This window comes from Medicago sativa, chromosome 7, assembly GCF_051527215.1.
Source record: "Medicago sativa cultivar Bolivia chromosome 7, Bolivia_mono, whole genome shotgun sequence".
Classification (NCBI taxonomy): domain Eukaryota; kingdom Viridiplantae; phylum Streptophyta; class Magnoliopsida; order Fabales; family Fabaceae; genus Medicago; species Medicago sativa.
The window spans coordinates 88,285,745-88,307,060 of record NC_140755.1 but is presented as its reverse complement, the minus strand read 5'-3'; the positions used below and the strand labels follow the sequence as shown (position 1 = coordinate 88,307,060).

The 21,316-nt window shown below is 31.3% G+C and overlaps 1 protein-coding gene and 2 long non-coding RNA genes across 3 annotated transcripts; all 3 read right to left on the bottom strand.

The window, feature by feature from the left end:
* Window positions 1-276: 276 nt before the first annotated feature.
* Window positions 277-756, bottom strand: LOC146909857 (arabinogalactan protein 23-like). The gene has a single exon (XM_085729848.1). The coding sequence runs from the start codon at window positions 666-668 to the stop codon at window positions 447-449; it is 222 nt and encodes a 73-aa protein (XP_085585974.1). The 5' UTR covers window positions 669-756; the 3' UTR covers window positions 277-446.
* A 6,881-nt stretch (window positions 757-7,637) lies between these two features.
* Window positions 7,638-9,740, bottom strand: LOC146909856 (uncharacterized). The gene is made up of 2 exons (XR_015018958.1): window positions 9,380-9,740; window positions 7,638-7,842 (listed from the first exon to the last, which is right to left on the bottom strand). It is a non-coding gene; the product is annotated as an uncharacterized LOC146909856 (long non-coding RNA).
* A 2,558-nt stretch (window positions 9,741-12,298) lies between these two features.
* Window positions 12,299-14,441, bottom strand: LOC146909855 (uncharacterized). The gene is made up of 2 exons (XR_015018957.1): window positions 14,081-14,441; window positions 12,299-12,503 (listed from the first exon to the last, which is right to left on the bottom strand). It is a non-coding gene; the product is annotated as an uncharacterized LOC146909855 (long non-coding RNA).
* Between the last annotated feature and the right edge of the window lie 6,875 nt (window positions 14,442-21,316).

Below are 21,316 nucleotides of genomic sequence, written 5' to 3'. Positions count from 1 at the left end.
TGAATTTCCTGGTTTGATACCAAGATCATGTTTTGTATATGAAAAAGTTTGATCCTTTATTAAGAAGAAAAAACAAACTACTCATTTTTCCCTTGCAAACCCACATGCATCTTCCTACCAAAGAGAATCTTGTTTGAGGAGTCGACAGAAACAAAAAGCACACATCTCTTTTTGTGGAAATTCGAATGGTAGTTCGTCACGTTGTGGAAAACTAACCATAAACATATTTAAAGGTAACATATATAATAAAATTATAAAGTGAAAGCAATTGCAAAATATACGAAACAAATTGATATTTTATTTAAGAGAGATACATATTACAGTTATACATATCTAATCAATTTGCATCATCAATATATTTTTAATATAAATATATATTTTTTCCTTCAGTTACATCATTCTTCATCATTCCCTTTTCCCATATATGTCACATTTTGATATGTAGCTTAGTGGAACAAAGCAAAGAATGAGACAACAGAAGCACCAATCAAGGAGGCAACAATGGGAATATCAGCTGAGGCACCACTGCTTGGACCAGGGGCAGCAGCAGCGCCAGTGCCAGCGCCAGCGCCGGCAGGGGCAGCGGCAGGAACCTCTGTGGCAGCCAAAGCTGCACTCATTGAGGCAGCAGCAATAAGAACAGCACAAGTCACCTTCCTCATGTTCATGATGAATTTATTTGTTTTGTTTTTTTAAGGTGTTTGGTTTTTTATTTCTTGTATTGCCTTTGCTTGTTTGGTGATATGAGGGATAGTGTGATGGGCTTTTTAAAGTGGAGGGTTTGTTTTATTTTTGGGAAAATGCCACTTATTTTGGGAATGAATAATTAAGTGTATGATTTTGCAAGGTTTCAGGACTTTTTTTAGTAGGTTTTGTGTGATTTATATGTGTTATGTGTTATTAATCAACATATTTGTAGCTGAAAAACAATGACAAAGTCTTGGTAGCTATGCTTAGATTAGTTGTAATTGAACTAACTAGAACCATTCAAATGCCTACATAAATTAGATTTTTATTTTGTTTCATGATTTCTTGAGTTTCACCATTCTCTTTTTATTTTTTGTCTAATATAGAATATCTGGTTTCAATTTGAATTTTATTTTATCAAAATAAAAATAAAAGTAGCCGGTTTGAAATATTTCCACTTTCTAATATTAATTTTCTTCATTTGAGCCATTTTTAGTTACTAAGGGTGTGCGTTGGACAAAACAAATTTAAAATTTGAATAATAATTCTAATAGACAGATTTTTTTTTGAGTCAAAATTAAAAAAAGTTTTAACTTAAAAATTTGCAAATAAGATATCAAACCAGTTTTAGGAAGAAAAGTTGTTCGACTCAATCTCATCTGATTTTTTGTGATACACAAAATATGTCATATATCATAGCAAAAATTTCATTCTTTATTTCCATGCTTATTGATGATAAAAAAGATGAAAATACAAATCTTTAGGAGTGACATTATAACTTCAAACCTTCAGGGCCCGTTTGATGGTCAGGATAGGATAGAGGCAGGATATGATATAAAGCTGGATAGAGATAGGATATGATAAGGACATGATAAACATTAATCCTATCATGTGTTTGATGCGCACATGATAACAAACATGATATCATTATAATTAAATGAAAAAATTGCTCTCATAATTAATTAAATATTATAAAAATGGAATGTTATTAATTATAATAGAAAATACATGCTATCATTATTTTAAAAACGACAATATTGTAAAAATGACAGAATATCAGGATAATAAATAAGGAATGATCATCTAATCCCATCGGATAATTTCTAACCTAGCCTATACTCAGGATAACAATTACAAAGGAAAGTCAGGATAGGAAAATAGTTTATTTTATCCTATCCTTTTGGTGCATCAAACATAAGATTTAAGCAGGATATGATTAATGTATCATATCCTGTCTCCCTATCCTGACCATTAAACGCACCCTCAATGTCAAAATGATGTCTCTGATTACTTTATTTAGCTATCCAGTTCACAAAACAAATTTCCTACAATAAGTAGTTAAATTCACTAGATACCAGCCTCTCTCTCTCTATATATATATTTACAGGGTCTAGTACATTGATCATGATTTTGACTAATGTAGTTCATATTAAGTAAATATATATATTTTTTCTTGTTCCATCCCTAAAATAGGTACATATAGTATTCAAGAGTCAACAAAATACAGTCCTGTTGGTAATGATATTTTTATCCATCATATCATATCATTAAATTCTATCCTCCTCAATTGCCAATTGAAGCTAGCTAGAATTTTGAATTCTTCTCCTTAAGAAGCAACAGAGACATTATATTTGCACCATACTATAGACTTAGCTTCTCTGAACCGTTGCTATGACAAGGGTGATTCAGCTAGCTTGAAAGTGATTTCTCACCAGCTACAATGAATCGAGAAATGATAGCATGCCAAGTTGTGTCTTTTTCTTTTCTAAAACGTCCATTAACTCACAAGCGACTACTAATATTGCTAGTTAAATTCAAGTAATTTATTTAAGGGCACAAGTTAAGCTATATAGGATAAATTCTGTGTCTGTTTGATTTTTAATTTTTTTTTTGGTACACGATTTTTAATTGTTTTTATTATTATTATTAAGATTATAACGATGGTTGATTTTAAGTTGAATTGCATCAAAGTTGATTTGGCCTACAATCAAATGTGATTTTAGTCTTGATAAAAAAAGTGATTTTAGTAAATTTATACATATCTCTTTATTTAGTTTTTGGTTACATACATAGCTATTTAGTGTGCATGTTTAATATCACGATCGATTTTGTTGCAAAACTAGGTACAACAAGAATAATTTACTCAAATTTATACATCAAATTTGCTTGCAGGATGAAAACATCCAAATAGAAATGCATATTATTATTATTATTATTATTATTATTATTATTATTATTATTATTATTATTATTATTATTATTATTATTATTATTATTATTAGTAGTAGTAGTAATATACAGGGCCTAGATTGTTCCTCTAAAGTGTAACGTAAGATGCTCTTTGAGTACACAATGCCACCTTGCACGTACTAGCTTTGAATGGTCTTGTGGAGTATCAAAATGTAATAAAGCAAAAGCTTGGTACAAACAAATAAATAAATATACCAAAAACATAAACAATGAACATGACATTTTTTTTTGGGTCAAGAATGAACATGACATTTGATAAGGAATTTCGGACAAAACGTGTATTTAAATATTACGTTCCAAACTAAATTACCCCTAAAAAGCAATAATCCAATATAAAAGCCTTAATCCAAAAGCCATACAATTACATTAAGCATGATTGATGTTTAATGTACCACTTACCAACTTCAAAATAATAATCATCTTATAACGTACACCTAACAAAATTCTATATATATATATAGCTCAACTCTTGACTCTCTCATTGTACAATTCATTTTCCCAACCAATATAACCTTTTCAGTCTCATTTTCCATTAGAGTGACATAAGATATTTTGTGCAAATGGCAACATTTGGTACCTCTGCATTTCAGTTTTTAATGTTGATAATGGTTATAGGTTTGTTTGGCGTGACAAACATTGTTGCACAAGATTCAGAGATCGCACCCACATCACAATTGGAGACTGGAACTGGATTTGCTTTGCCTATTTCTGGGATGATCCTGTTTTCTTCACTGTTTGCTTCTCTTGTTGCATTTATGATTCAATGAGTTGGAAGACTTGTTACTTGTTTGGGGTAATCATGTTTTGTATTTTGGGTTAAAATTTAAATAATACTACCATATGGTTTAATGAATTTTAAGGGATTGTTTTATTTCTTTACTATGCTTACTAGTACTTGAAAATGGTGCTGTTGTCTTTGGCGTTGTAAAATAGTACTATATAGTATTAGCTTTATTTGAAGATTAGCATTTTCCAATTTGTGCAAGTACTTGGATTGATGAGTTTGTATGTAATTATTCTATCTAATGAACTGTTGGATTCTTTTTTATTTTATTAAGTTTGTTAATGGTGATTTACTTCATGTTGCTTCACAAATTGGAAGAAGAGTGCAACACTTGGAACTGGTTATTTTCTTTCAAACGGAAGTTCATGATTTCCCCATACGTTTTAAATTTTTCTAATATATGCTTGTTTGGTTTCTATGTTTTTTTGAACTTTATATGAAGCGGAAATGTTAGATATAGCGAATTCATTATCGTGAATGGGTTAACAAATGAGTTGGCAGGTTTATGTTCGTCGGATTTTATATTCATTCCACTAAACCCTTTAATTAAAAAAATTATAAGACCACAACCCCATGTTTTCCGGCTAGGCACAACTTTAATTGGCTAAGTTGTGTTTCGCGACCGCTTCGTGATACAATCCTTCAGGATATATAGCATATCTCTACATGATGTATGATGTTATATAATGAGTCTTTTTTTACTCAATATATTAGACATGAAACACTTGAGTTTTTTTGAAGGATTAATTGGACTAATCCTTAACTAAACTCCTTAACCGTGAAAAAGAAAGTGTGATTTTGTTTACAATTTATAAAAGACCCTAATCTTTAACTAGAGTCCCAATTTCTGATTCCTCATTGTAATTTCATACAGATTTGTTTGTGCACTCTCAACCACTATCAAGGATTTGTTGCTCTTGTTTTCATCTTGAATTCATCCTCATACCTTTGCATTTCAATTGTTTCATATTTTCTTTCTTTGTTCCTAAAAAATTCATTTAGTCTCGTCATTCTCTAGAAAGCCTTAAAGTCTTCATCTTTACTTCGAATATAACTTATATAATTCTTTAAATTTCATGTGTATGTTATGAAAATTACACTTGTATCCAATTTCATGTCGTTTTAAGAGCTGAAAATACGATTTCAATCACTAGTAATGTCACCTAATTCAGAGACATACAATTTCTTGCTGTAAAATTTATCCACCACCCCCTTAGAAACAAATTCAAAATCTACATTAGCCATTGCAACTTTCGAACCCATTTCAGAGCAAGAAAGAATTCAATAGTTTCACATAGATCAACATCAAGAGCTGTTGAAAACCATTCCATTCTAGCAAGAATGAAATGACCTTGGTGGTCCCTAGTACAAGTACCAATGCCTACCTTGTTACGAACTTTAGGCATCAAAATTACACTTGTATCTCCCAATTGGAGTTTTTTTTCCATCGAACCGTAGACTCATTCCTTAATGTCTGTGGAATTTTTTCCTTCCGAATTAAATTTCTATGTCCATTAACATGGAAGTGGGAAGTAATTTCTGAAGCATGGGTACTCCAAACATGAAGAAATACCGGTACCGAGTAAGCACCCGTACCCGTAACGAGTATGCAGTGGCGGATCTTCCTTGGGATCCATGGGAGCCATGGTACCCCCAAGGTTTCTATATATACCAGATTTGGCATCATAATAATGTTATGTTTCCATTTGGTGCCTCTACTATGCAAATCAAGCAAAATCAACCACCAAACCAATCTAACAATTTTGATGATTTCTGAATATATAATTCACAAACTTTTGGCACTCCTAAGAAAATAACTCAAGATCCGCCATTGTGCGGATGGTACTCGTACCTAAGTACCAAACGGTACCTATTTTTACTTAGTTGTTTTGTCGTAGTTGGTGCAGCAAAAACGGGCTGTGAAAAAATAACCAAGATTATTTGCTTTTTTATTGTATTTTAATTATCTCTCTTGCTTTTGATGAAAATAGTAGAGATGTAAAAAAAAAAGGAAAACTCTCAAGCAAAATGATGATAGAAGTGTAGTAATTCACTTGAAAAATATTTTTTTTGATGCTTTATACCAAGGTACCCGTACCTTCATTTTTTTTATATTTGCTGTATTACGTACCGATACCCGTATCCATACCGGGTACTGTACCCGTACCTATGCATCATAGGAAGTAATGTATCAATTGTAACTTTTTTAAAATTACAGATGTTGGTAGTTAGTTGTTATATTAATTTTTGCGTTAAATATGTTTTTGATCCCTATAAATATATTAACTTTTCATTTTAGTCCCTCTTGAATTTTACTTCAACTTTTAGTCCCTATAAAATTTTTAATCACTACTTTTGGTCCATATTTTAAATTTAATTTTTGTATTTTTTTAATGAAATTATGCAGAAATGAGTAGAATATTGTAAAAATCTTTCTAATATTTTTTTTAGAATTTTTTAACAAAACAAAAATTAAATATGAATTTTTAACCGTCAAAAATAAATATTCATATTTAATTCATCTTTTGTTAAATTTTTTTTTTGGGAGTGATTATTATAATATCATGAGTTTTTATGCAAAATTTTATTCAAAAATATGAATTCTACATATGATTTTTTTTTGAAAGGAGGGACCAAAAGTGAAGATGGAAAACTTTTAGAGGACTAAAAATTAATGAAAATTTTTAGAGGGACTAAAAATAAAAAAATTGACATATTTATAGGGACCAAAAACATATTTAACTCTTAATTTTTTCTCCTTCGTTCTAGTTTGAAGCGAGGAGCTCAAATGAGTTCATGAGCTATACCCAAATCCACTGAAACCATAATACAATTCCATCTTTTCTAAACCGCCAAATTATTTTATCTTGAATAATCGAATCAAACATAGGAGTTTGAAGAATTTTATTAGAAGTATTACCGTCAACAATGTCATGAACTAAAGATTCATTCCATCTTCTCTCATTACTCATGAATCCAGATGACAAGGTTGACATATTGATGAACCATCAAGCAACCAATCACCATCTCAAACTGAAATGTTATGCCCTAAGCTTATGCACCATTTGTAACTTATACGAACAATAAATATTACGTTCGCTCCAAACGCTTCTCCAAACGTAGTTTGGGTTATGACCCGTATTTGATTTAAGAAATTTGTAACTTATACGAACAATAAATATTACGTTCGCTCCAAACGCTTCTCCAAACGTAGTTTGGGTTATGACCCGTATTTGATTTAAGAAAACTACCTGTCTACCTCTACATAAATATTTAGCTTTGAAAAGTCCAATGATTAAGGTACCTGAATTTGTTAAGTGTTTCCAAACCCGTTGAGCAAACATTGCATTTTGAAATTGCATTTGCATAGCTAGTCGAATGTGAAAAAAATTATGGAATTGCATTTTGTCATAAGAGGGGTTCAAATCCTGTAAATGGCGCTTTCAAATTCTAAAATGTAGATGTACAAAAATATTTATATAAAAAAAACAGTTAGCTTTTGTTGAATCGTGACTCATTTTCTCCTTTCTAAATGAAAATTAAATATGCTTCAGATTATAAAATTTAAAAATCAAGATACATAAAATTTAGGGTTAAATGTGTTTTTGGTCCCTATAAATATGTCAACTTTTCGTTTTAGTCCCTCTAAAATTTTCCTTCAACTTTTAGTCCCTATAAAATTTTCAATCTTCACTTTTGGTCCCTCTTTTAAAGTAAACTCATATGTAGAATTTGTGACACCCTAAATCCCAAGGATAATTATTGCTATTATTTAATTAAAAATAGAGTTTGATTCGCAGCGGAAAGTGTCAAATAAAAACTTCTCTAATAATATAGGAATTCTTCCACAAAATTTAGGATATCACATTGACTCATAACAAACATAATTCATATTTCACTTCATTAAACATTATAGTAATAATAACATCGAATCTTTTTCCTTTGAAAATATTTCATTTTACATCATAGACAATGGTTTTCTTGCACAAAATTAAATAAGTAAGCATATCCCTTTTCCCGTGTCACTATCAGAGCGGTGCTTTTCCCCAAAATAATCGACGACACAAGACAAGTCCTCATGAAAGGCATGCACTTGACTCCAAGACTCATAACCTATATAACTACGGTTTCGCAACCGCAGGGCCAAGCCAGCAAACACAAACAACGAAGGGGTGAGTTCCGAGAACATGTAATAGTATAAAAAAAATGAGAAGAACACGTAAGCAATTAAGTCAAAGTCGTTTCACATCACAAACATAATATTTAGAACCTTGAACAATATACTATATCATCTCAATCTATATTAGTAGAAAATATCATCACAACTTAAGGACCAAAAAAAAACTTCACAAACACAATGTCACAATTCAATTCCAACTAGTCACAACACATGTAGTCACCAATAACCATCTTCATAAGGACATCAACAAATAATCACCTTCATCGTCTCACACAATTACATTAATAGACATCACAAAGTAATTCGTTAAAACATTACAACTTAACAACTTGACTCGACAACACCACTGAACTTGACAATGCACTCTTAACAACTTAACAACTTAAATCATCGTGAAACTTCTTGATATGCAAATGCATGTGGTACCATTCAACAACATATATGAGCGTAATTAGGCTCCTCAACAAGTGAGCATAAAGCTGCCGGGCTTAAAGCCCCCAACGTAGTGTGAGCACAAGGGCTGCCGGGCCTAAAGCCCCCAACTTTAATGAGCACAAAGGCTGCCGGGCCTAAAGCCCCCAACTTTAATGAGTATGCAATGGACTCAACTCCTACAACTTAGACATCTTGAACTTCTTAAACAACTTATATGATTCCAATAATTTGGACAACTTCTTACGACTTCACAACTTAGACCGACACTTACAACTTTACGACATTGATGGTCAACAACATCAAACGATAAACATCAACATCTTTAAATAGCATCATTATCAAATACACTTCATTAAATAGCACTTCAGTTATACATCATCAATTAACACATCAATTTCACATCATCAAATAATTCACAAATTACACTTAGTCAAATAATACATCAACTATACTTCTTAAATATCACATCTTTACATACCACATCTTTAAATCATATACATCTTCAAATATCACATAGTCAAATAATATATTTCATTTACACATCTTAAAATAATACATTTAGCACTATGGTATCCAAGACACATCTATAAGGAGAATAAATCTTATTTCAAACACATTCAAAGATAGTAAGAATAATTTCAATTATTATCTCTATAAAATCACTTAAAAAAAAAACTATTATTTATACTAGGCATACGGCGCCACTACAATTCCAACTTCTTATACATAACATCACATCTATATCAATCATTAAATAAGTCATCCATCTAAATAGTTGCAGCAAATCAAGCATAAGCACCCACAAATTTATCCATGACTTCAAATACCACATATTCAGATAGTTTAAATCAAGCAACACCTTAATAATGTTTCTAATTCTTCTTTTAACCTTCCACATCTAAATTTGCACATTAATTAATTATTCTCTCAAAGGGCTACAACCGTCGCGGTGAGCCCCGAATGAACTTTGGGAAATACGGCTTTCCCGTTCATCCCAATTAATTTACACTCATGATCTCGAACTCTTCTCTCTCACCCCATACCTGGATTGAAGATTTCGCGGACCATCAAAACTCCATTAGCAACAATTTTTGAATAGGTTGTTCCAAGGTCTATTCCAGTAGCACGTCCTTGGTGCTTTATCCCCGTGATCTTTCACATAATCAAAAGATGCTTGGTTTTTGAATCTTCCGGTTAGACTCTTTTTACTAAGTTTGAAAGCAAGCCTCTAGCGATGAAAATATATAGGTGACACGAGAAATAGGGTTCCGAACTAGCGAAGTTAAGGGAAACGGTTTAATTTCAAGCAAGCTAGAGTAATGGAGTTTGATCCAATCTGAAAGCATTAGTCAACAATTTCATGGGTTAAAATTCACTATCCTCTAAAGCTATATTGCTACCGGTGTGCGGCGCAAATTCACTGCATTTGTTCATATAGCTTCCAGGTCAGTTAATAATCTTTTTGATTCAATATATACTAATGGTTTTGGGCCAACTCGGGTCATTATTTATATTTTTAATACAATTCTACAAAACAAAATACAATTCTATTAATTTATCAATAAACTATATAATATATTCTCTCAAAAGCATAAAGTAGGCGTGTACATACTTATCATAAATATATATTATGTATGACTTATGTTATAAAGAAAACAATAAACATACTCTCAATTGATTCATGATTATTATCTCTTGACACACTTGGCAATAATTTTAAAATATATATTTAGAATAATGGCTAACTAATAAATTAAGGTAATTTCTAAGGTGGATACATATATAAAATATATAGAATTTATGGGGTGTTACAACTCTACCCCCTTAAAAGAATTTCGTCCTCGAAATTCAGAGCACAAGAGAAAATATATTTAATTCTTGCTTGAATATCTTAAACGATACATCATTTGAAACATTAACTTGTCTTAAGCCTCACAATAATACAACAGAAAATCAAGCAAGTTTTTCTCTAAAGACTCCCAACAATGAAAGAAATAACTTAAAGAATCACATAAACAAATAAATCAGCCATAAAGCCCCAACAGCAAGCTTAAACAACTAAATTCATGACAACAACAAACGAGTAGATGAAAATAAGAGCTAACAACCAATCATAGTTCCACTCATAACAAACATACACTATAACCCAAACATAAATTATGAATTTCAACAAATAGAGAACCAAATAGAGCACCAATAACTCACAATTATACATTTACAACTTCTCACATTATATTATTTAAGATTTACTACGAGCATTGAAATTAGAGTGAAATTCAAGTTAAATATATAAGTATCACTACTACGTACCTCAAACTTTATCACTACACAACTAAAATAAAGAAACTAGAATATGATCAAGGGTTCTCTCTAATGATAAAGTGACATACAAATAGGCACACATGAACTAACATTTAATTCATACATATACATTTCATTCTCTCTGTTTTTTTTTTTAAAAAAAATAATATAAAAAATTAAAAATAAATCACCCTTATAATTAAAACTAAATTCCCGTCACAAAAAATTAGCGAGAACTTACACTAACTATTTTATAATTTATTTTAACAAAGTAAGTTTCATAGACAAAGAGTATGCACAATTCATTCGACAAAGAGAATACTTTATCACTAGCTCAAAAAAAAAAAAAAATACTAATCTAGAGTTTGTACTCTCATAAAAGTCACTTAAGGAAAAGTTTACACAATCTACAAAGTAAACTATAGCTACAATGTTCCATACAAAACAAAAAATAAAGTAAAAAAAAAATTACATGTTAGTCAAAGTAACTTCATTGTTATTATAAAAATACATTAATGATACAAACGATTTTCCCTGTCAAGGCAATGCACTCTTAGCTCATGGATGAAATAAAAAATTAAAATGAAGGGAACTTTCATGCATACACACAACAGGAAAGATCATGTATTGGTGGAATAGGAATACCATGGAGATTAATCAAAACAGGAGCAACTTTGACATATCAATTAATAAATAGATAGATATGAAAGTCATAGACGTACGGTTGCAGAAATTAAAGGCTAAAATTATTCATGAACAAAACCTACAAAATTTGAAGGACCATTCAAACTTAAAAGATTGTAATAAGTTTAAAGGAAGAAAAAAAAAATTAAACATAAACTTCAGAACTCGTCTAATCTGGAAAAGAAAAGAAGCAAAACAATTAAGCAAAAGGATACAAAAATAAGCAAGTGGGACAAAATAAAACTTCAAAAAAAACTTCCCCCCTTATATTGCAAGGACAAATAAGTTTGAAATAAACATGGTATATTATATATACATAAAGGAATCAATTAAGGGAACAATTATTGGACTTTGAGAAATAAAAGCTTGTGACAAAAAAATGCTCAAGAAAAATAATTAAATAAACAGTGTTGGATTGTTACAACCACTACTCACGGTATAAAAAGGATGTAAAGGCACAACTTCTAGTAAAACTAATATTATTTCCTTATTACCCTCACATAACACGAGACACAAGATATGTCATTCTGTTACTATATACATATGCATGTTCAACAAGAGCAACAAGGAGAAACATTTACTAAATTAAATCAAGTCTTCTAAAAGAGTAACAGACATAAACACATCAGTTTTACAACATCATCAAACACACAACAACGAATCATAGGCACAAAAGACAATATTATAGTGAGCAAACGATCACACAATTAACAAGGACATACACAAACACAATATGAATATGACTGACGCATGACCCACACAGTCTTATTGAATCGACCTGCTCTGATACCAATTGTGACACCCTAAATCCCAAGGATAATTATTGCTATTATTTAATTAAAAATAGAGTTTGATTCGCAGCGGAAAGTGTCAAATAAAAACTTCTCTAATAATATAGGAATTCTTCCACAAAATTTAGGATATCACATTGACTCATAACAAACATAATTCATATTTCACTTCATTAAACATTATAGTAATAATAACATCGAATCTTTTTCCTTTGAAAATATTTCATTTTACATCATAGACAATGGTTTTCTTGCACAAAATTAAATAAGTAAGCATATCCCTTTTCCCGTGTCACTATCAGAGCGGTGCTTTTCCCCAAAATAATCGACGACACAAGACAAGTCCTCATGAAAGGCATGCACTTGACTCCAAGACTCATAACCTATATAACTACGGTTTCGCAACCGCAGGGCCAAGCCAGCAAACACAAACAACGAAGGGGTGAGTTCCGAGAACATGTAATAGTATAAAAAAAATGAGAAGAACACGTAAGCAATTAAGTCAAAGTCGTTTCACATCACAAACATAATATTTAGAACCTTGAACAATATACTATATCATCTCAATCTATATTAGTAGAAAATATCATCACAACTTAAGGACCAAAAAAAAACTTCACAAACACAATGTCACAATTCAATTCCAACTAGTCACAACACATGTAGTCACCAATAACCATCTTCATAAGGACATCAACAAATAATCACCTTCATCGTCTCACACAATTACATTAATAGACATCACAAAGTAATTCGTTAAAACATTACAACTTAACAACTTGACTCGACAACACCACTGAACTTGACAATGCACTCTTAACAACTTAACAACTTAAATCATCGTGAAACTTCTTGATATGCAAATGCATGTGGTACCATTCAACAACATATATGAGCGTAATTAGGCTCCTCAACAAGTGAGCATAAAGCTGCCGGGCTTAAAGCCCCCAACGTAGTGTGAGCACAAGGGCTGCCGGGCCTAAAGCCCCCAACTTTAATGAGCACAAAGGCTGCCGGGCCTAAAGCCCCCAACTTTAATGAGCACAAAGGCTGCCGGGCCTAAAGCCCCCAACTTTAATGAGTATGCAATGGACTCAACTCCTACAACTTAGACATCTTGAACTTCTTAAACAACTTATATGATTCCAATAATTTGGACAACTTCTTACGACTTCACAACTTAGACCGACACTTACAACTTTACGACATTGATGGTCAACAACATCAAACGATAAACATCAACATCTTTAAATAGCATCATTATCAAATACACTTCATTAAATAGCACTTCAGTTATACATCATCAATTAACACATCAATTTCACATCATCAAATAATTCACAAATTACACTTAGTCAAATAATACATCAACTATACTTCTTAAATATCACATCTTTACATACCACATCTTTAAATCATATACATCTTCAAATATCACATAGTCAAATAATATATTTCATTTACACATCTTAAAATAATACATTTAGCACTATGGTATCCAAGACACATCTATAAGGAGAATAAATCTTATTTCAAACACATTCAAAGATAGTAAGAATAATTTCAATTATTATCTCTATAAAATCACTTAAAAAAAAAACTATTATTTATACTAGGCATACGGCGCCACTACAATTCCAACTCCTTATACATAACATCACATCTATATCAATCATTAAATAAGTCATCCATCTAAATAGTTGCAGCAAATCAAGCATAAGCACCCACAAATTTATCCATGACTTCAAATACCACATATTCAGATAGTTTAAATCAAGCAACACCTTAATAATGTTTCTAATTCTTCTTTTAACCTTCCACATCTAAATTTGCACATTAATTAATTATTCTCTCAAAGGGCTACAACCGTCGCGGTGAGCCCCGAATGAACTTTGGGAAATACGGCTTTCCCGTTCATCCCAATTAATTTACACTCATGATCTCGAACTCTTCTCTCTCACCCCATACCTGGATTGAAGATTTCGCGGACCATCAAAACTCCATTAGCAACAATTTTTGAATAGGTTGTTCCAAGGTCTATTCCAGTAGCACGTCCTTGGTGCTTTATCCCCGTGATCTTTCACATAATCAAAAGATGCTTGGTTTTTGAATCTTCCGGTTAGACTCTTTTTACTAAGTTTGAAAGCAAGCCTCTAGCGATGAAAATATATAGGTGACACGAGAAATAGGGTTCCGAACTAGCGAAGTTAAGGGAAACGGTTTAATTTCAAGCAAGCTAGAGTAATGGAGTTTGATCCAATCTGAAAGCATTAGTCAACAATTTCATGGGTTAAAATTCACTATCCTCTAAAGCTATATTGCTACCGGTGTGCGGCGCAAATTCACTGCATTTGTTCATATAGCTTCCAGGTCAGTTAATAATCTTTTTGATTCAATATATACTAATGGTTTTGGGCCAACTCGGGTCATTATTTATATTTTTAATACAATTCTACAAAACAAAATACAATTCTATTAATTTATCAATAAACTATATAATATATTCTCTCAAAAGCATAAAGTAGGCGTGTACATACTTATCATAAATATATATTATGTATGACTTATGTTATAAAGAAAACAATAAACATACTCTCAATTGATTCATGATTATTATCTCTTGACACACTTGGCAATAATTTTAAAATATATATTTAGAATAATGGCTAACTAATAAATTAAGGTAATTTCTAAGGTGGATACATATATAAAATATATAGAATTTATGGGGTGTTACAGAATTCATATTATTTAATAAAATTTTCCAGAAAAATTCAAAATATTATAAGAATCACTCCAAAAAAAATTCTGAATTTTTTAACAAAACATGAATTTAATATGAATTTTTATATGTTTTAAGGTTAAAAATTCATATTTAATTTGTGTTTTGTTAAAAAATTCTAATTTTTTTTAGGAATTTTTTTTTAGAATATTTTACACATTTCTGCACAATTTCATTAAAAAATACAAAAATTAAATTAAAAATAGAGACCAAAAGTAGTGATTGAAAATTTTATAGGGACTAAAAGTTGAAGGAAAATTTTAGAGGGACTAAAACGAAAAGTTGACATATTTATAGGGACCAAAAACATATTTAACCCTAAAATTTAAAAATGAAGATACATTTTTGAGAAAGCGAGGAACGCGCAAGGGGTGTGTGAGGGGTGGGTGGGGGGATTTCTCCTCTTCAAAACTCACAACAGCCCCTTTCAAAAAGCCCAAAGAGTACCAGCTTCATGTTGGGCCGAGCCCAATTCCAAATTATATAGGGACAAAACTTAAAAAAAAAAAAATGAATAAATGAATATAGAGGGTGAAAATAGATCTAACTAACATTATACCTTTATTTTTTCACTTTAAATTAGATCTTATAGTTAACGACACTGAGATAAGTTTTTGTGCGTGTACAACGGGAAACTGCCCAAAAAGTTAAATGAAGGAACAGAAAATGTATAAAATGTGAGGATTTAAATGTATAAAATTGAAAACAAATATACGATATTATATAAATACATAATAAAAAATTACTAAAAAGATTAATACAAAAAAGAAAAATATAAATCAATCATAAAAATTTTAATGCAAATATAAATCATTTGACATGTTAATCAAATTCATCAAGATTAATGTTTTATATATGCTTGTAACAAAAAAAAAATGTTTTATATATGCTTTTATTGATCATCGTTAATTTGGTGGATCTCAATAACATATGAAATAATTTTAGTTTTACTTGAAATAATACGTGCAAACTTTTACATGAATGATGTATAAAATATGAACTTTCAATCCAATAGTAGATTTTGTGTAATTTGATCCGTAAAATATGCCTTGAGCTTATAATGTATTCTGTTTACAATTTTTTCTTTTACTACTACTCATATTAATATCAAAGAGTTGGATCCCACAACGAAGCAAATCACCCCACATTCACTCATGAGTATCAGATATGTTAATTCACTTTATGAAAAATAATGTTCCCAATGACTTTAGACTCCCAAAAATCACCATGAACGTGGCATACGGGGCTCACATGCATAGGTTGGATTAGGGCATAGTCCATGTGCATTCTTGTACTCATCTCAATCAGTACAACTGAAATCTATGAACGGATATGGTTTTGATCTAACCAAGAGCAATGGAGTCATACCACAGTAACCAAATGCTAAGCCATTTCAGGCAACAAATCCTCCATTTCCTAAATTTGCATTTATGATTGTCATCAAAAGTGTCACATAAATTCCCTAGACATCCCACTGAAAATCAGTTAATGTCAGGGATGGTGATTGAAACCACATCAATATCAATATAATTCCCATTAATCCATCCTTGCATGATTTCCAAAGAGAATGTCAGATTTAATGAGTTTGGGATTACAATGTCTTTTTTCTCTTTATACTACAAACTCAAATACTCACACTAATTAACTTTAACGAGATTTTACATTGAAATTAAGCCTATCAACATTTATTTGCACTTTTGAAATGTAAATAAAAATGAAATGAATGTGAAAAGATTTATATTTGAATATATTTATGTAAAATTGAGTTTAACAAGTAGTAGTAATATATTGGAGGCTCCCGTGAGCTTAGCTCAGTTGGTAGAGATATTGCATTTTATATGCAGGGGTCGGGGGTTCGAACCCGGACACCCCACTTCTCCACAATTAAATTATGTGAGTTCTAGTCACTAGGCTACTTGACCAAAAAAATATATATTGGAGGCTATAAATTAATTGTAGAGGCAAAACCTATAAATTTTATCTTCAAGTTAAAATCAATTACATAGATAAAATTAATTCTACTTGAGAACGTCTAAACTATTTTTTTTTTTAAAGTGAAATGTTTGAATGAACGATGAGTTTGTCAAAATTACAATGACACATGTGATTTTGTGGAAGCTCTAAATTGTAGCTTTTGTTAAAATTGTGATGACTCGGAGTGATCCTGACGATCTAATCGGCAATCCAAACATATATTTTAAATCCACTTTCCCTCATATGGGGAATAAAAAAGGAGAGGTTTTGGTTGGTGCTCAAAGATTTATTGATAGGGTATGGGAAAGGGAAAGAGAAAGAGATAGAGGAGATAAAGACACCTTCATTTACGGAGCAAGTGAAAGCAAAAAAGAGGGTAAAAAGGGGTACATCCACTCATGAACCCAGAACATTGGATTAGACAGAGTGGCTAAGAAAGGAAATTGAAAGCAAATTTTGTACCTTTGTTGTGTCTTCTCTGTTATCGTATCTAGAAATTCAATATCTTGTTAACAAAAGGAATAGGTCATCACTTATCCTATAAAGAACATGTTGTATATATAACAGAGACTCAGAGAGTACAATGGTACACTTATTTTGGGTGCACTGGTATCTCATGTTAAAAAACAAGGGACTAATTTTTCAAAATATTAAGTACTCCCTCCGGTCCTATTTATAAGAGAAACTTGGGTCAACAAAAGTTAATGTATCTAGTTAAAAATTCAGTCCAAATACATTAACTTTTGTTGACCTAATTTTCTCTTATAAATAGGACCGGAGGGAGTATAACTTAAAGAGTTTACCTCTTTTGATAAATGTTCTTTAATAAACTATATATACAAACCTAAATTTGAACTTTTTTTGGATCACATGGTACATGAATTTTATCTATTTTATTATTTAATTTAGCATAAGTAAATATATATTTATTTTATATCCAAATCTCAACTTTTGGATATATTTTATTTTATATCCAAATCTCAACTTTTGGATATATTTTATATCGGAACACTCTCTTTCAAATGAGTTAAATTACTAAAATGTCATTTTACATAGGGTGTATAATAGGGGTAGGAGAAAAAAGGGTGTCAAGGTAACATTAACCCTATCAAAATTAGGCTACACATACTTGTGTATGTAAATGATGAACAAAACCTTGACTCTCAGTTAGGAGAGATAAGAGAAAGTCGGTATTTCTTATTATTTTTTCCTCTTATTATTATTATATTATTTATTTTATTGTAAACAAATTATTATTATTATTATTATTATTATTATTATTATTATTATTATTATTATTATTATTATTATTATTATTATTATTATTATTATTATTATTATTATTATTATTATTATTATTATTATTATTATTATGACTTTCCCATCATTAATGACTAATGAGGATGACAACTCACTCTCTCATTTTCTTTTCCAAATTCTTTTAGGTTCTTCAACATCTTGATTTTGCTTTGTTTAAAAAGATTGGTTTTATACACATTTCTTTTATCTGCATTCTAATGCTTTTTATTTCTGTCTACTCAAAAGTGCTTTTTATTCCTGTTCTCGTTTGTATAAGAGGAAATAAAACTATTCCTCAAACTAATCCAAAGATTATTAATGATGTTTTAAACCTTTAGGATCCTCATAAGAATGAAGTATGGTTAATTTGAGGTTCAATTTAGAGGTAAGTAAACTTAATTTGGTTAAAGCTCACATTATTTATAGTGCTTGTTTGGATGTGTTTGACAAAATAACATTATTGACACAGTGATAATCTAACAATTGTATATTTACCTATTGCTTCAAATGGGGCAAGCAAATGGTAGGGGAATGAGTAGAGGAAATTACTAAAAATATAAATTAATAATTAGAAATAAATTTCGAACTAATGTGCGACGACATTAATTTTGTTCTGTGAAGGATATGAGTCCTTCTGGTGGGATATTGTCCTTTTTGCCAACTAAGAGAAACCTAATGAAATCAACAACTTATAGCCTTGTTGGTTAACTTTAACCACAAGAGAGTAGCGCCAAGTGACGCCACTTTTTTGTTGCTCACATCATTTTATCTTATTAATTTATGTGAGGACGATATCTAAATGTGAAAGTATCTTGTAGATAATCTAAGATGAATGAATAATCTTATTAATTTATGTGAGGACGACATCTGGATGTGAAAGGGCCTCGTATAATCCAAGATTAATGAATATTTTAAAAAAAAAATCTAATAACAATTGATGTCGCTCATGGTAAATAAGTTCACACATTGATCATCCTGACAACTGATACGGTTATTCAATTGATGTCAATTTAATAAAGAAAAAGTCATTTTAACAAGCGTCGTAATAACACTCTTTAATATACCAAAAGAAGAAATTATTGTGTTGAAAAGAACACCTTTTAGACTTTAGAAAAAATGATTAAAAAAGATATCATTACTGTATTTAAATTATTAACAAGTGCCCTAATAATTATACAAATATCATTTTTCATATATATGTAAGGTCATGCAGTGTTGTACTTTTAGGCATGCATGTTGTTACTTCCCTTTGGTAAGATCACGTATTCTCCTTCAACTCCATATATGATGAGAAATCAAGATCATAAGCCTAGCTAGACGATGCATGTTATACGTAGTTTATATCCTCTCTGTCTAGACTAATCCTATCCAGCTAGGCGTGGGGACTTCACGTGAACACAAGAAAATGGGTAAAGCACACTTTTGTTGAATTGGTTTTTCACATGGCAGTAAAAGGTGTTTGACAAAAGGGATTAGCATTTACCATTCAGATTTTCGGTGCATATATTTTCAACTTAAATTGGTTGACTGTTGTGCTTATGTCTATGGTCATAAATTGAAGTGGTTGAGGCAATGGCTTTGCAATCCTATAAATAGCTTGCCCGTGAATCATTTTTATTCATCACAAATCAGTAACAACACAACAACAAGTAAAGCTTGTTTAGAATTAGAGAGAAAAAAATATAGAGAGGAAAAATAGTTTCTCATATGAGGTTTCTTCTAGTTTGTGTTAGTTAGTATTCTCCTATTTATAAGAGAGAGTGGTAATTGTATTCTCCTTGTATTTAGAGAGAGGTCCTGTAATTTTCTTCCACATAGTGAAAGTTCTCTACTCTTGCCCCGTGGTTTTTTCCCCTTATTTGTTGAGGGGTTTCCACGTAAAATATTGTGTGTTCAGTTCCTCTTTTCTCGTCTCTTATTTTAGCTGTGTGATAATATTTTGTTACTCTGGTACCTAACAGTGGTATCAGAGCAGCTGGTTCGTAGTTGTTATTCCGCTGTGACAAACTAGTGGTGTGGTAAGAAAAATCTTAGTATGCTCTGTGGTTGCGGTTTAAACTGATCTTCCACATCAGAAAAGAATTCTTATTATTCCGGTCTAGTTTGAAGAGAAAAAAAAAAATTTGGTGTAAAACCATGGCAGCGAAATTTGAGATAGAGAAGTTCAACGGGAAAATTTTTTCCCTGTGGAAATTGAAGATAAGGGCAATTTTAAGAAAAGATAATTGCCTAGACGCAATAGATGGCAGACCTGCAAATATCACTGACGAAAAGTGGAAAGAGATGGATGATAATGCCGTTGCCAATTTGCACCTAGCAATGGCAGACTCGGTATTGTCAAGTATTGCTGAAAAGAAGACAACAAAGGAGATTTGGGATACTCTAATAAAATTGTACGAGGTCAAATCACTCCACAACAGAATATTCTTAAAGAGAAGGCTCTACACTCTTCGAATGGGTGAATCCACATCCGTAACAGATCACATCAACACCCTGAATACGCTATTTTCTCAACTCACGGCTTCTGATTTCAGAATAGCAGAAAATGAGCGTGCTGAACTTCTACTTCAGAGTTTACCAGATTCGTATGATCAACTCATCATCAACATTACAAATAATAACATAACTGACACTCTTCACTTTGATGATGTCGCCGGTGCAATCCTTGAAGAAGAATCCAGGCGCAAGAACAAGGAAGAAAGGTCAGAGAGTTCAAAGCAAGCAGAGGCTTTGACGATGACGAGAGGCAGATCAACGGAACGTGGCCCTAGTGGGAGTCAAAATCATGGTAGGTCAAAATCTCGAAGAAAGAAGAATATAAAATGCTACGGTTGTGGCATGAGAGGGCACGTAAATAAGGAGTGTTGGAATATCAAGAAGAATGGGGAGAAGAATTCTGAAACTTCAACATCTCAAGGATGTGTTGCAAGTACCTCAGATGACGGGGAAATTTTGTATAGTGAAGCAACAACCAGTTCTAAAGGCGGAAGACGACTCAACGATGTCTGGATAATGGATTCAGGTGCAACATGGCACATGACTCCACACCGAGATTGGTTTTACTCTTATGAGCCTATCTCGGAAGGGTTAGTGTACATGGGAAATGACCATGCCTTAGAAATTGCTGGAATCGGTACTATCAGATTAAA

Excerpts from the sequence above, each read along its gene's own strand:
- LOC146909857 (XM_085729848.1), bottom strand. The coding sequence starts at position 668 with ATGAACATGAGGAAGGTGACTTGTGCTGTTCTTATTGCTGCTGCCTCA.